The 13,902-nt window shown below is 51.3% G+C and overlaps 1 protein-coding gene and 1 non-coding gene across 2 annotated transcripts; one reads left to right on the forward strand and one right to left on the reverse strand.

Moving 5' to 3' along the window:
- Positions 1–1,304: 1,304 nt before the first annotated feature.
- TRNAG-GCC lies at positions 1,305–1,375 on the reverse strand. Its single transcript has one exon. It is a non-coding gene; the product is annotated as a tRNA-Gly (tRNA).
- Positions 1,376–4,615: 3,240 nt separating this feature from the next.
- On the forward strand, positions 4,616–10,635 carry LOC125530411 (protein NRT1/ PTR FAMILY 5.2-like). The gene is made up of 3 exons (XM_048694813.1): positions 4,616–4,930; positions 5,172–5,389; positions 9,012–10,635. The coding sequence occupies exons 1-3, from the start codon at positions 4,777–4,779 to the stop codon at positions 10,464–10,466; spliced, it is 1,827 nt and encodes a 608-aa protein (XP_048550770.1). The 5' UTR covers positions 4,616–4,776; the 3' UTR covers positions 10,467–10,635.
- Positions 10,636–13,902: the final 3,267 nt, after the last annotated feature.

Genomic DNA, 13,902 nt, shown 5'->3' on the forward strand with positions numbered 1-13,902 from the left:
CCGCGGCACCAGCGGCTATCCTCGTCGGTGAGCTCCGCCGCTGCCGGGGCACCAGTGTGGGAGACAACACACGAGCGCGGGATGGTTGGCGGCAGAGTATGGTCAAGCTTGGCATGGCAAGGGCCTGATTGCATTTTTGTTTACTGATAGAAGGGTGCCTCTGTAAAAATACCTGGGACTATTTGGTAAATTCACATCACACCATGTCTAACGCCGTCTAGGACCAAAAGTTATGCCATGTCATCAAAGTTGGGCCTCACTTGTCATAAACGAGGTTAAAACGCCTAAACAGACGTATCGATGCTTTTTGCAAAAGATTAGGCCGAGAATCAGTGTTTTCTGCAACAGTTTCGTAGAAGAGTGTTTTCTGCAAACCTACGTTGTAATGTGGTGGGTTTGTGCGAACAGCGGCACGGCCTCGCGCAGCACGGACACAAGCCTCGGTGGCGGCGCACATCACAAGAGCAAGTAGCGGCGTGGCGGCCCACAACACGAGCACAAGCAGCAACGTCAGCACGCAAACAGCAGCAACGGCGCGGCGGCACGCAGGCCTGGAGCAAGCAGCGACAACGCGCAAGCAGCAATGGCGGCCCGGCGGCGATCAGCACGAGCGCAACCAAGCAGCGATCCTCGTCGGTGAGCTCCGCCGCTGCCGGGGCACCAGTGTGGGAGACAACACACGAGCGCGGGATGGTTGGCGGCAGAGTATGGTCAAGCTTGGCATGGCAAGGGCCTGATTGCATTTTTGTTTACTGATAGAAGGGTGCCTCTGTAAAAATACCTGGGACTATTTGGTAAATTCACATCACACCATGTCTAACGCCGTCTAGGACCAAAAGTTATGCCATGTCATCAAAGTTGGGCCTCACTTGTCATAAACGAGGTTAAAACGCCTAAACAGACGTATCGATGCTTTTTGCAAAAGATTAGGCCGAGAATCAGTGTTTTCTGCAACAGTTTCGTAGAAGAGTGTTTTCTGCAAACCTACGTTGTAATGTGGTGGTTTTGTGCAATTCACTCTGAAAAAAGGCGAGTAGCGCTTTTCCTTGTGTTGAGCGCTCGTGATCACTGTTTGTTCAACGGCGGCCGGGGAATGAGCAACCGATCGACGACGCCGAAGGACGATTCCATGTGGGCTGAACAAGAAAATCAAACTTTGATGCCCAACTTATCAGAATTGTGCCATTCTTACGAGATGCAAAAGGTTAGAGAGGGAAAAAAAAGACTCTGCACCAGCCGTGAAACGACCCCGGGTGTGTATTTTCCTTTCGTATGAGATGCGGCAAAAGTAATAAAAAGAACTTTGCACCAGCCGGGAATCGAACCCGGGTCTGTACCGTGGCAGGGTACTATTCTACCACTAGACCACTGGTGCTCCGATGTATTTTCATTTAGCATAACCTTGATTAACCAATGTATATATATTGCTGACTGTAAGCTGGAGGCCGCGAGCGTACCCACTGCATGTCGGCAGCTGCAAAGAGCAAATAGACTGCCCTGCAGCTCTTGCATCTTGGCCGTTTGCTCAACGATCTCGGATCTCCTACAGGCCAAGGTCTAGCGGTGACGGAACGGTTGTGCGCACGTACGGCCGGCCGGCCGCTTGTCCCCTTCTTGCTCCAGGAACGGCATGTAGAGGCACAGCAGCAGCAGCGACGGACGCAACTTCCTTGCTTGGCCAGCAACAGCTCAAGGGAGCAGCTAGCAACCGGAAGCGGCACATGACACCACTGTAGAGCGCAGCCACAGCATAACAGTGGAAGCAAGATAGGAGAGCGGCGCCTAGCACGGTTCCAGCTTTCGGCGTCGTCCGGCCGGCCGTCTCAAGTCTGAACGCAGCGCTGCCGGTGGATCGATCGAGCACGTCGCTGCGGCGTCTTTGGCAACCCCGGACAGCTACGTCTCGACGAATGGAGCATGCGGATCCATCGGGCATGGTGGCCCATGTCGTGGAGTTTTCGGTACTTTGATGCTCGATGGATCCGAAAGCAAGGGTCATCATCTACTCTATATAATAGCTGCGGGACAGACGCCGTGGTGCACTGGTGCCTGATTGGTGCGTGACGCCGCCTTGTTAATCTGCTCCCGGCCGCTTATTACTACTATACGACTTTGGAGGATCGATCTCGTCATGTTTCTGCCATATAGTAGCTGCAGCCGGGGATCGTGTTCATCTGCTCTGCAATCATAAGGGGATAATTATTAGTCTGTTGTGTTCTGAGGTCATGGGAAGAATCTTGTGGATCACACCAACAATATTATACGACCGCCATGCCATCAGCAGCGTATGATTTTACTCTGTCCGACTTTATATGATGCCTAATCTAGTGGTGTGCTGCCGTTTGGAGCTTGATCTACTATGTCGTATGAAATCGGACAAGCAAGAGTCTGTATGCATAGCAAGACTCATTAGCAACACATAGCAAGAGTCGTACGCATAGCAAGACAAGCAAGAGAAAAAATATATGTTTATCTGTTGGCTAGTACTCCCTTCATTTCACAATGTAGTGCTTCCTCTATCCCCGCGCTTCAACTTTGACCGTAAATTTAACTATCAAGACCGATTGCGGCAGGAGCAAAAATTATATCAGTGAATTCGTATTCGAAAAGAAGTTTTCAATTATATAATTTTTTCTCCTGCCGCAGTTGGTCTCGTTGGTTAAATTTATGGTCAAAGTTGAACCTCGAAAAGCACGGGCGCACTATATTTTAAAATGGAGGGAGTATAGTAGAATGGTGTATGTCAAAGCTACGCTCGCACGAGCTGCTCCAAAACGTGTCGTTTCGAACCGGAGGGGCAGGGCAGTGGTTGGCTCTAATCTCGTCTGCGTCAGCTGCCGGGTACACGTAACTGGTATGAGGCGCGGGCGTGCTCGTGTGTGCAGCACCGTGCACCGGTGATGCCTGACACGTAATTCCGAGGCAAAGCAAAGCGCTGCAGCGGCGCTTGTCCGGCCGTCGTGCGTATGTCCTGTGTTGCGCGGCCGAGAGTAGGTCGCCGTCGGCGGGGAAGAAAATGCCTGCCACCTTGACCACCCTAGTCCACGCGTGCTCCCCTTCCCGTCCGGCTAAGAGCATCTAGAGCCGGCCACCCTAAACCCACCTCATAAGCCTTAGCGGACAGTCTGGTCAGTGGCTGCAGAAAAATAACCTAGACGGAAGCCTCAAATGAACCTCAAACACTCGGGTTGACCGTCATCCCCATATCCAGTTCAAATATAGAGCGAATATGAGGAGGCCCGGACATGTCCGTCATGTCAGCCTGACGTCTGGGTCCCACACAGAATCGCCCGAAAACCCAATAGCCCGACGGGTGTCTCCTCCGATGGGGGTGTGAACGCCACGTGGCGTCACTCCGGCTCACCGCACGAGGCCAAAGTTCGGCTATTTAAGCCGGCCGGCTTCCCCAACCCTAGCCACAACCTCTTCCGCCTCTCTGCACCACCGCCTCGAGCACATTTCTCTCTGTCTCCACCTCCCTCTTCCCTCGCCGTTCGACATGGCTCGGGAAAAGAAGACGACCTGTGCTATGCTCACGCCGGAGCGCCGCTTCCAGATTGAGAAGATCATCTGAGCGAGGTGCGCCGCCTACACAGCAGCCAGTCTGCCTCCGGACTCGCTGGAGCCGGAGGAGGAGGAGCAACGTAAGGAGGAGTAGTAGGAAGAGGATCAGCAGCTAGTTCCGATTAAGGTGGCGGATTCGGAAGAGGACGAGACGGAGCAACCGGAGGAGGAGCTGGCGTCGGCTGGGGCTTCAGCATGGAGGACGCAAAGGCAGAGTTCGCGGTCGCGCAAACGGCCGAGATGGCGGAGCAACAGGCCATCCTGGAGTTCATTCGGGATAAGACCTATGTGAAGGCCAAGAGGCAGTTCATACGATAGGAACATACGGCGCGGAGGTGGAAGCCGACGCGGAGCAGCGGAGTTGCGGCTGGCGGCCCTGTACCCCAAACCCGGCCCAGAGGCAGGGGGCAATTCGGCTGCACGGAGTTGCGGCTGCCGTCCATGTACCCGAAACCGGCCACAGAGATAGTGGACATTTCCGAAGAGAATTAGGGTAATATAGGTCATTTTATCTATGTAGTAAGTGGATTTCTTTGTTTGTATGTTTTGTATGGATTTAAGCTTTCAGAAACCAAGTACCCGTATGCAGAGGAGCTAATTAAGAAGATACGACCGATCATTGCCCGCGGAGGCGTCCGGATGCTTTCGCAGGCTCGGATTTGCTGTACGCGGCTGCAGTCCCTCTACGTGTGGCCACCCGAGGTTGCGGCTCAGCGTCCATCCATCGGACCAGTAGTACAATGAGGAGAGGAGATCCAACACCGATTGTTCTCTACCCTCCTCAGATACACAAACCCGCAAGTAGCATCCGCATCGCTTTCGCTTGAGCATGATCAGTCGCCCAATCGGACGGACGCTTCCCCGGCCCTTTGGCCACACCGTAACAAGATACTACTAGTACTAGCTGACAAAGTGATGACAACGCCGCGGTGCCGGTGTCCCGTACAAGTGGTCGACCAGGCCACATCAAGCCCGGCTCCATGGTGGGGACGACGCTACGACCACCAGAGAGTAGCGCTAGGAGCACTGGTACCAAGTCTATAAATGGAGGTCCCGTCACCAGCGATAGGTTAGCAGCCTAGTGCAGCCAGCCCTATTTGAAGCTCGGGCGAGGTCGACATATACCCGCCTGCAGCCGGCCGGCCACGAAGAGTGTAGAGAGAGACTAGCTAGCTAGATAGATAGAGAGTGAGCCTTGAGGAGGTAGCAGCGATGGCGGTGGCGAACCAGAGCTTGGCCGTGGAGGATGGCACCGGCACCGGCGCCGGCGGGCAGGAGTACACGCAGGACGGGTCGGTGGACCTCCGCGGCAACCCCGTGCTCCGCTCCAAGAGGGGCGGCTGGACCGCCTGCACCTTCATCGTAGGTACTACGCACCGTACCAGCCAATCAATGCACACATGATTGCTTCGGTCCGCCAGGGGGGGCGCTGGGACCGCCTGCACCTTCATCGTAGGTACTACGCACCGTACCAGCCAATCAATGCACACATGATTGCTTCGGTTCATCCAGCTAGCCAATCCATCTCAATATCATACGCCATGGATGCATGCACGGGCTGCTCCATATTTGTCTGAAGCTGAATGCATATTTTATATGTGAATTAGTGTACGAGCTGTTCGAGCGGATGGCCTACTACGGCATCGCGGCGAACCTCTTCATCTACCTCACGGACAAGATGCACCAGGGCACGGTGGAGGCGTCCAACAACGTCACCAACTGGTCCGGCACCGTCTTCCTCACGCCCCTGCTCGGCGCCTACGTCGCCGACGCCTACCTCGGCCGCTACTGGACCTTCGTCGTCGGCTCCGCCATCTACCTCATGGTAATTGACAACACGTTCCTATACTTCACCTCGTATACTTCATGTTCGTGGTAACCTTCGTAGATACGTAGCGTATATGCGCCGGCCGAAGACGTCGCTGCGGTCTGTCGTGATAACATCATCGATGATGTGGCAGCGAGCGATTACGGCGGAGTCTTTGAGAGTCGGATGGGGATTTGTATCATACATACAGTATATACGTTTGGCACCCTGAAAAAAAGTACGTACGCGTTTGGTGTGGCACAAAACGTCCGTCCGTGTCGCGCCACAGAAAATTGGAGGCGGGCGAGTAGCTCCCTAGCCACGAGACATACTAGAGCTAGCTGCCTAGTAGTATGTAGCATAGTAGTAGAAAATTTCTATCATACAGTAGCACATATGTACTCCCTCCGTCCGGGTTTATTAGGCCCCTCTCTCATTTTGAAATAAAATTAAACCAACAAATTAACTAATAAAATATAAACTACATGTCAACAGAATTATATCGCCGAAAAACTCTTTCAAATATAAGTCTAACAATGTTCTTTTTGTAGCATATGTCTTGTATTTTGTTAGTCATATGGATGATCAAACTCTGATTTAAAAACTAGGGAGCGTAGTAAGCCGGGACGGAGGCAGCCTAGCAGCACCAGTGCTCCAAGTTTGTCCACGCAGCTAGAGCCAGCTGCCTGGCTCGGACGGATTGGCGCGGATGGATGATTGAGCTTGGGCCAGTAGCACGCATGTGCAGATGAATGAGTCGCACGTACTCTATAGCTGATCCGTTCCCGTTGCCGGGATGGCCGGCGTATGGTGGGATACGGACGAGATCGGGCTGAGATGTCTAGCATCTTGTCTTGGCCCTGGATCGGACGTACTGGTCCAGATCGTGACTGCCGCACCGGAGAGGTCGATCCATTGATTTTGACGTGCATATTTGTTGACTCCACACTCTATAGAGTTTAGAGTACCACGTACGTGGGCTACACCATGGACCAGAGAATAGCCGTCTTAGTTGATCGATCGATCCAGCCGTGGAATCTTGACTCGTCCAGTGGACCTACTACATATCTAGTGTGCGACCCTATCGTCTAGCACACTGCCTAAGTCACTGCACGTGCACGGTAGGTTTTGACTGGCCACAAGACCTTTTTGATTCTCACGCTCACCGTGCATGCACGAGATACGGATACGGTGGCTCTACATGCTCCCCGGCAGCAACACAAAAAGAAAGAACAAATGACATGCACGTAAGTGTGACGCATACGCACGACGCGTGATGTACCACTTCATCCGAAATTTATGTTGTACGTACGTTCGGGCTCAATTATTGGAGGAGGAGACCATTAAAGTGTCGCGGTCAGTGGTGCGTGACACGGGCCGTTCGATTCAGATCAACTGGTACAGAAATATTTCAAACGTTGAATGCCAGCAAGTGAATACAGTAGATTCTGTATCTCATGGAGAGCGATATCTGCCACTATCATACGCAGAAATCAGTGCGGTAGTGGAATAATTGTGGGAGAATGTCTTTTTATTCCATGTGAGTAAATCATCTCCAAGTAAATACCAGCGCTTGTATGTAAGCTAATTTCCATGCACGGGTGAAAAGTCAGTGCACATGGCTTGTGGCGCCCCTAAATTGGCACGTCTTTCATGTCCTTTTAGTAGTAGTAGTATTAAGTAGCATATCAGTTATTAGTACAATTAATCATTAGCAACTTGAGCACCTATATGTCATGTGCCAAAATGGCCATCCATCAGAGAGGACAAGAAACTTGCTTTGTAGTAATCGACTATGGGTAACACGTCATGTTGTCTCGCTAAAAACAATTGCTATCCTCACGATAACATAATTTATTATATAAACGACGTTTGATTTATCATGATTAAAAATCTGACGTCCAATTTTAACATTATAATATAATTTTGACTTGAATGTTCATCAGGTGCTAACTTGCAGTTAATTGTGACTTATAAATTAAGCCAATTATAATCCATGGCGATTGTGAGTAGCCAACCTACGAACACCGAGAAAAAGAAGTGCCGTATATGTACTACGGTCGAGGCTGAAATAGACAACAAATCCGATGGCCAATATCGCCTAAATCGTGTAAACTTCTTTTTTTTTACGAATGCCTAACTCGCTTAAACTGATGGCCAGAAACATTGAATTTGTGTTCTGCTGGAATCTGGAATTAGGTTCAATTTTACTGTCATAAATAAATAAGATAATCCTTCCTAATCATCTTATCTTTGACCATCTGCTAATAAATAAGTTGTGCTCTACGGTAGATTTTCTGTATCTCTTGGAGAGGGACAGACGCTATTATCACAACACAAATCAGTGGAGTAGTGGAATAATTGTGGTAGAATTTTCCTTTTATAATTTTATTCCATGTGTGTGTCGCATGTATGCATGCATGTAAGCTAATTTCCATGCACTGGTGAAAAGTCAGTGCACGAGAGTTGTGGCCACCCCTAAATCGTCACGTCTTGCATGTCCTGTTAGTGATAGTATTAAAGTAGCATATCAGTCATTAGTACAATCATTTGCAACTTACGCACCTAAGGTGGCGGCATGTGCCAAAATGGCCGCAGTGATAGCATGGCTCCATCACATAGGACAAGAAACTTGCTCTGTAATCAACTATGGGTAACACGCCCAATTGTATATATTTTTTAAACCGAAAACAAACACAAGTGTTCTATTACATGCATACCCTCATCCCTATAAAGGCACACACACATGGACACTCTACTTCAACGAGCACCTCCAATATACTGAGACAACACAACATTTTGAGATTGATGAAGTGATCACATGCGCCTCACAGTCGACGAAAATGTCTCCTCTCACGAAACGCCGTCACCGGAAAGCCTAAAATTGATCAGAAAAATGCGATCATTAGTATCAAGTTTAAGATTTGAAATATGATGGGCCATCTGAGCTATGATCAATTCGCGACCTGAATAGTTAACACATCAGGCGCTAATTGTAGTTAATTACTACTTATAAAATACACCAATAATGATCCATGGCGATTATTAGCAACCAACATAGAATGTACAAACGTCGAGAAAAAGAAGGGCCGTATTTGTACTATAAGATAAGATACTACAACCTAATCTTCTTGTCTTGGACCATCTGTCAAAAAAAATCAATTTATTTCATTAAATAGAAATTATGAGATGAGAAAACAATTGCATGATATTTCCTCTGTCAAGAAATATAAGAGCGTTTAGATCACTAATTACATGTTTATTGTGATTACTAATTACTAAATACTTGTACAATGATTAATAGTCAAAGTTGTCTACATGTAAAATCTGAAATTATATCTACTTTAGAAACGAGGTAATGAACTGACGTTCGCTCAATTGCTCTTGTGTACAACTTTGCGACCAATACCGTAGCAACTTCATTAATCCTTTGGGTGTCAATGGGATATAGTGTTGAAACACTTGTCAAAAACCCCGACGATGACGACGGATCATAAGTCAAATTTGAGATTGAAAGTTAAACCATTTTGAAGTTTTATAAAAGTACCGTATCATGTATTCTGCTGACTCATTGTCATGGATGCATGCATGTGTGATGTAGTAGTACTAGACTAGAAATGACGTGCGTGTCCTGATGCAGGGGATGCTGCTGTTGACACTGTCCGTGTCGGTGGGAGCGCTGAAGCCGCCGGAGTGCGTCGGCAAAGTCTGCCCGCCGGCGTCGGCGCTGCAGGCGGGGGTCTACTTCGGCGGGCTGTACATCATCGCCCTGGGCAACGGCGGCACAAAGCCCAACATCTCCACCATCGGCGCCGACCAGTTCGACGACTTCGACGCCCGCGAGAAGTCCCACAAGCTCTCCTTCTTCAACTGGTGGATGTTCACCATCTTCGTCGGCATCCTCTTCTCCTCCACCGTCCTCGTCTACCTCCAGGACAACGTCAGCTGGTCGGTCGGCTACGGCATCCCCACGCTCGGCCTCATCGCCTCCATCGCCATCTTCCTCGCCGGCACGCCCGTGTACCGCCACAAGCTGCCGCAGGGCAGCGCCTTCACGCGCATGGGCAAGGTGGTCGGCGCCGCGCTCCGCAAGTGGCGCCTCCCCGTGCCGGCCGACGCCAAGGAGCTGCACGAGCTGGAGCTGGAGGCCTACACGAAGAAGCACAAGTTCCGGATGGACTCCACCAACTCCATGAGGTTCCTCAACAAGGCCGCCGTGAAGGACGTCGTCGGCGGGTCATCGTCGGCGGCGGCGAAGTGGAGCCTGTGCACGGTGACGGAGGTGGAGGAGACGAAGCAGATCATGAAGCTGATCCCTCTGCTGGTGACCATGTTCGTGCCGTGCACGCTGATCGCGCAGACCAACACCCTGTTCGTGAAGCAGGGCACGACCATGAACCGGCACATGGGCGCGGGCAGCTTCGAGATCCCGCCGGCCAGCCTCGGCGCGTTCGTGACGCTCACCATGCTCGTGGCCATCGTGGTGTACGACCGGGTCTTCGTCAAGGCGGTGCGGAGGCACACCAAGAACCCGAGAGGGATCAGCCTGCTGACGCGGATGGGCATCGGGCTGCTGGTGCAGGTGCTGACGATGGGCACGGCGTCGCTGATCGAGAGCCAGCGGCTGAGCTACGCGCGGAGCCACGGGCTGCAGACCGGCGGCAAGCTCCGGCTGAGCATCTTCGTGCTGCTGCCGCAGTTCGTGCTGATGGGCCTGGCGGACGCGTTCCTGGTGGTGGGCAAGATCGAGTTCTTCTACGACCAGGCGCCCGAGAGCATGAAGAGCCTGGGCACGGCGCTGTCGCTGACGGCGTACGGCGTCGGCAACGTCCTCAGCAGCTTCATCCTGTCGGTGGTGACAAGGGTGACGGGCAGGCGGGGGAGCCCCTGGGTGGCCGACAACCTCAACGCCGCGCACCTCGACTACTACTACGCCTTCCTCACGCTGCTCGCCGCCGCCAACTGCGTCGTCTTCGCCGTGCTCGCCCACCGCTACAAGTACAGGGCCGAGTCCACCGACACCATCGACGTCGACATGGACGTGCAGGCGAAGCGGGAGGCTGCCAAGAAGATTCATTCCGAACCAATGGCTTAATTACACACTTTCTTGTACTGCTACACAATTTACTACTACTCCGAGCCAATGGCTTAGTTAGCCTCTTCTGTAGTACTACTACAGTACACACGTACTATAAACACACGTACAGTATCAGCCTACAAGATTGCAGCTATATCTATATACGCGACGACCTTTTCGTACAGTATATCAGTATTAGTATGCAGTCCGTTCCGACAACAGAACGGAACAGAGGGGCCGGCTCGACTCGGACATACGCACACACGGAGCCATCTCACGTCCATATATACCCCGCACTGAATCTCCAATCCCAATAATCTCGAACGAACGATTCCGCCATCAATCTCTGTCGTCGATGGAAGAAGCTTCTGGTGAAGGCAACCCTGTCCCCGGCCCTAGCCTGCCACGGTCGCCGCAGTTCGACGGCCTGTTCACCGATGTGGGGTGGGAGTTGCTGGGCGAGGCGACACGGCGTTCGATCATCGCGGTCCTGCATCACGACGAGGAGGAGAGACGCATGCACCCTCCCCGACTGTCTCGGAAGGAGCGCCACCGCCGCCGCAAGGCCCTCAAGGACCCGAGCGACGACGACGGCCATGGCTCCAAGTCCGACTTGTTCGAACAACCAGGCCAACTATTTGACTTGTTGTGGTGCGAGACAGATGAGTCGACAAGGAGTGAATCGTCATGAGTCAAGATCAAAGAAGCATAGAAGACAAAGTGTCTCAAGATTAATAAGGAGAGAGTGTTAGAAATAATCTTGAGTTAATTAAGTTATGTAAGACTAGCAGTAAGGTTAGTGCAAGTTGGAGTCCTACTAGGAGTCTACGTTGGAGTTGGCTTTGCATGTTGAGTTGCACTGGGTCCGTTCAGGACGTATGTGTCCGTGACGTATCAGGAGTTAGTGCCAGCCCGTATTCAGGCTGGATTAGAAGTCGTATACAAGTAGGTTAGCTGGCCGTTTCTCTGTTCACACTTCTCAATTTTGTTGTAGATGCAGCAGGAGAATGAACTTCACCTGTTTTTTCAATGTGATTTTGCTAGAGCGGCATGATTCTATCAGCCACGGTTCATTAGAGCTCCTGTTTTACTTCAGGACCATACTAATATGCATGCTATTATTCTTGCTCTCCTCAACATTTATCATCTGCCTTGCATTTATCATGGTGTCTTTGGAAGGCTAGAAATGATTTCTCTTTGATAGGAACAAATCTCTACCTCACCATGTGCAAATTGCTGCTAATGCTTTGTCCTCTCATTCTGTTGAATCTCATCACTTGGTAAGCCATTCTAGGCCCAAGATTGCAGCTCAGGTCCACCTCTCTTCTAATCAGCTTACTATGCAGGGTCAATCTCGTGAATTTGATATTCTCATTAAAGGTCCTAAAGTCTATTCTGATGCTGCCTTTAAGTGTAAAATAATTCCAGGTTTGATGCAGGGATGGAGTTGGAGTCTATCTTTCATTGCCTCAAGATTAGGAGTGAAGTGCACTGTAGGTCTCTGAACTACTTCAGGAGTGTCATGTAGGTCCTCAAATTATGAAAATCGGCATTCACATCTTCGAAGTGCGGTAAGTGTGTCATTCAGGTCCAAAATCTGTCCGAGCCCACCTGATCGGCCAGCTGGCGCCGTTGACCAGTGACATGTTAGAAGGGTGCCCCGCAATGTAACGGCCGGTGACGGAAATATGCAAATAGATTTGTGGTTAAACGGAAAGCAAATGTTATTTTTCCTGCGTAATTATCCAAAGTTTCACTTGGTTCTACTCCTATTTTTGTTTCATCTCCTTCTTTCTTGTCCCTTACTCCAAGTCCAGGCCGGAGCTCCCTCATCATTCATCAATCGGCCCTAGCTATATAAATATGCGTATATACGAGGCCTTATAGCACCAAATTAATTTCCGATCTCGGCCGGCGTAGCGTAACGTGGTGATACATTGGTGAATGGTGATGGAGAAAAACATAGGATTTGATCCACGGGCTTTGGAGGACGGGGCAGCGCTCTTGACCTTGACAGGTATGGAGGCGCGGGGTGCGACGTCCACGGAGGGCATGATAACATGTCATCGTCATCTGTGCCCCGATAGGGCGCCGGAGAAGGACGAGAAGAAGGCGGCGACGTCCGTTGCGGAGAGCGCCAAGGTCAACGCCGCCCCGCTCCCGCGGCTCAAGGAGGCTGCGGCGGGGCTCAAGGGCAAGGCCCGGCCCGCCGAGTGCGCGGCGGCCGTGACACGCGAGGGCGTCTGCATGTTCGGCGAGCCCAAGCTCGGCTCCATGGTCAAGACAGGAGCGGACGGGGGCGGAGGCAGCGCTATGCGATGGGGAAGCGTGATCAGTGACAAGGTACGGGCAGCCGCGATCATGGCCCACCGGGGTAACGTGCCAGAGACCGGCTCCAAGGCCGAGGGAGGAGGCCCCAAGGTCCAAGGATGATCAGTGAACCCTACGAGATGATGAGTCGTCCGCTGAAATCTAGTTTCAGTTTCAGATCGACACAAGGGAGGCTAATTAAGCTAGTGCACGATGTACCCATCGTTTCAGTTTCAATTGCTTGATTGGTCATTTTCTTTTCTTTTCATCTTTCTTGCCAAGTTCCACGAGAGACCAGCCAGTTTGGTGCTCAACCAATTTGGTTCCACCACTTCAAGCTCTGAAATTCATCATTGTGCTAGACTTCGGATCTCTGCTAGCTTCTCAAAATAGCTGGCTTCCCAGCTTCCAGCTTCTCGGTGGAGCAGCGATTCGTTCGGTTGAACATGATTCGCTCCTCACGTACGCATGGACTGGTAGCCCAGAAAATCAGGCTAAGGCCTGTTCGGCCAGGCTTTGGGCCAGGTCATATTGGCCCAGTTCGGTTGGGGAAGCACTTTCGAGCGATTGAAACGGTACGTGCGATTCACTTCGGAAGGGCAGTGGCATGTAATTTCGACCAACTCCTTGCTTCGATGTGTCGAGGGCCGGTTGTAGCGATCGAAACGGTACGCGTGCCTCACTTCGGAAGGGCATTCCCATGTAAATTTGATCAACTTCTACTCCTCTATTTCGCGAAGCTGGGATGGCCCTGCTCCTCAATTCCGAAAAAATCACACAGCGTATTCTTGGTCTCCGCGGAGCCTGCTTCTTGAAGCAGATCTGTTGGCTAGCTTTTCAGAGCGATTTTAGGAAGCTGGCCTGCGGAGAACTTCCGAACAGGGCCTAAACCATGTGCCCAGAATCCCCAAAAAAACACGTGCCCGGCCAGGGCGGTGTATCACGCCACGTAGACCTGGTAACGTCACTAAGACCCAATGTTGGGCCACGTAGGCGTGCAAATGAGTGTTAGGAAATGCAACCTTCACCTTTTGTTTTGTTTAGCTAAGGGCATCCCATGATGACAACCCGCATACATTCAGACCACGCGGTCCGGACCTATCGGTCCGCCGAGCGGTCTGGGCGCACTTTCTTGTGAGCAGCG

The sequence above is a fragment of the Triticum urartu genome, unplaced genomic scaffold, assembly GCF_003073215.2.
Source record: "Triticum urartu cultivar G1812 unplaced genomic scaffold, Tu2.1 TuUngrouped_contig_6295, whole genome shotgun sequence".
NCBI classification, from domain to species: domain Eukaryota; kingdom Viridiplantae; phylum Streptophyta; class Magnoliopsida; order Poales; family Poaceae; genus Triticum; species Triticum urartu.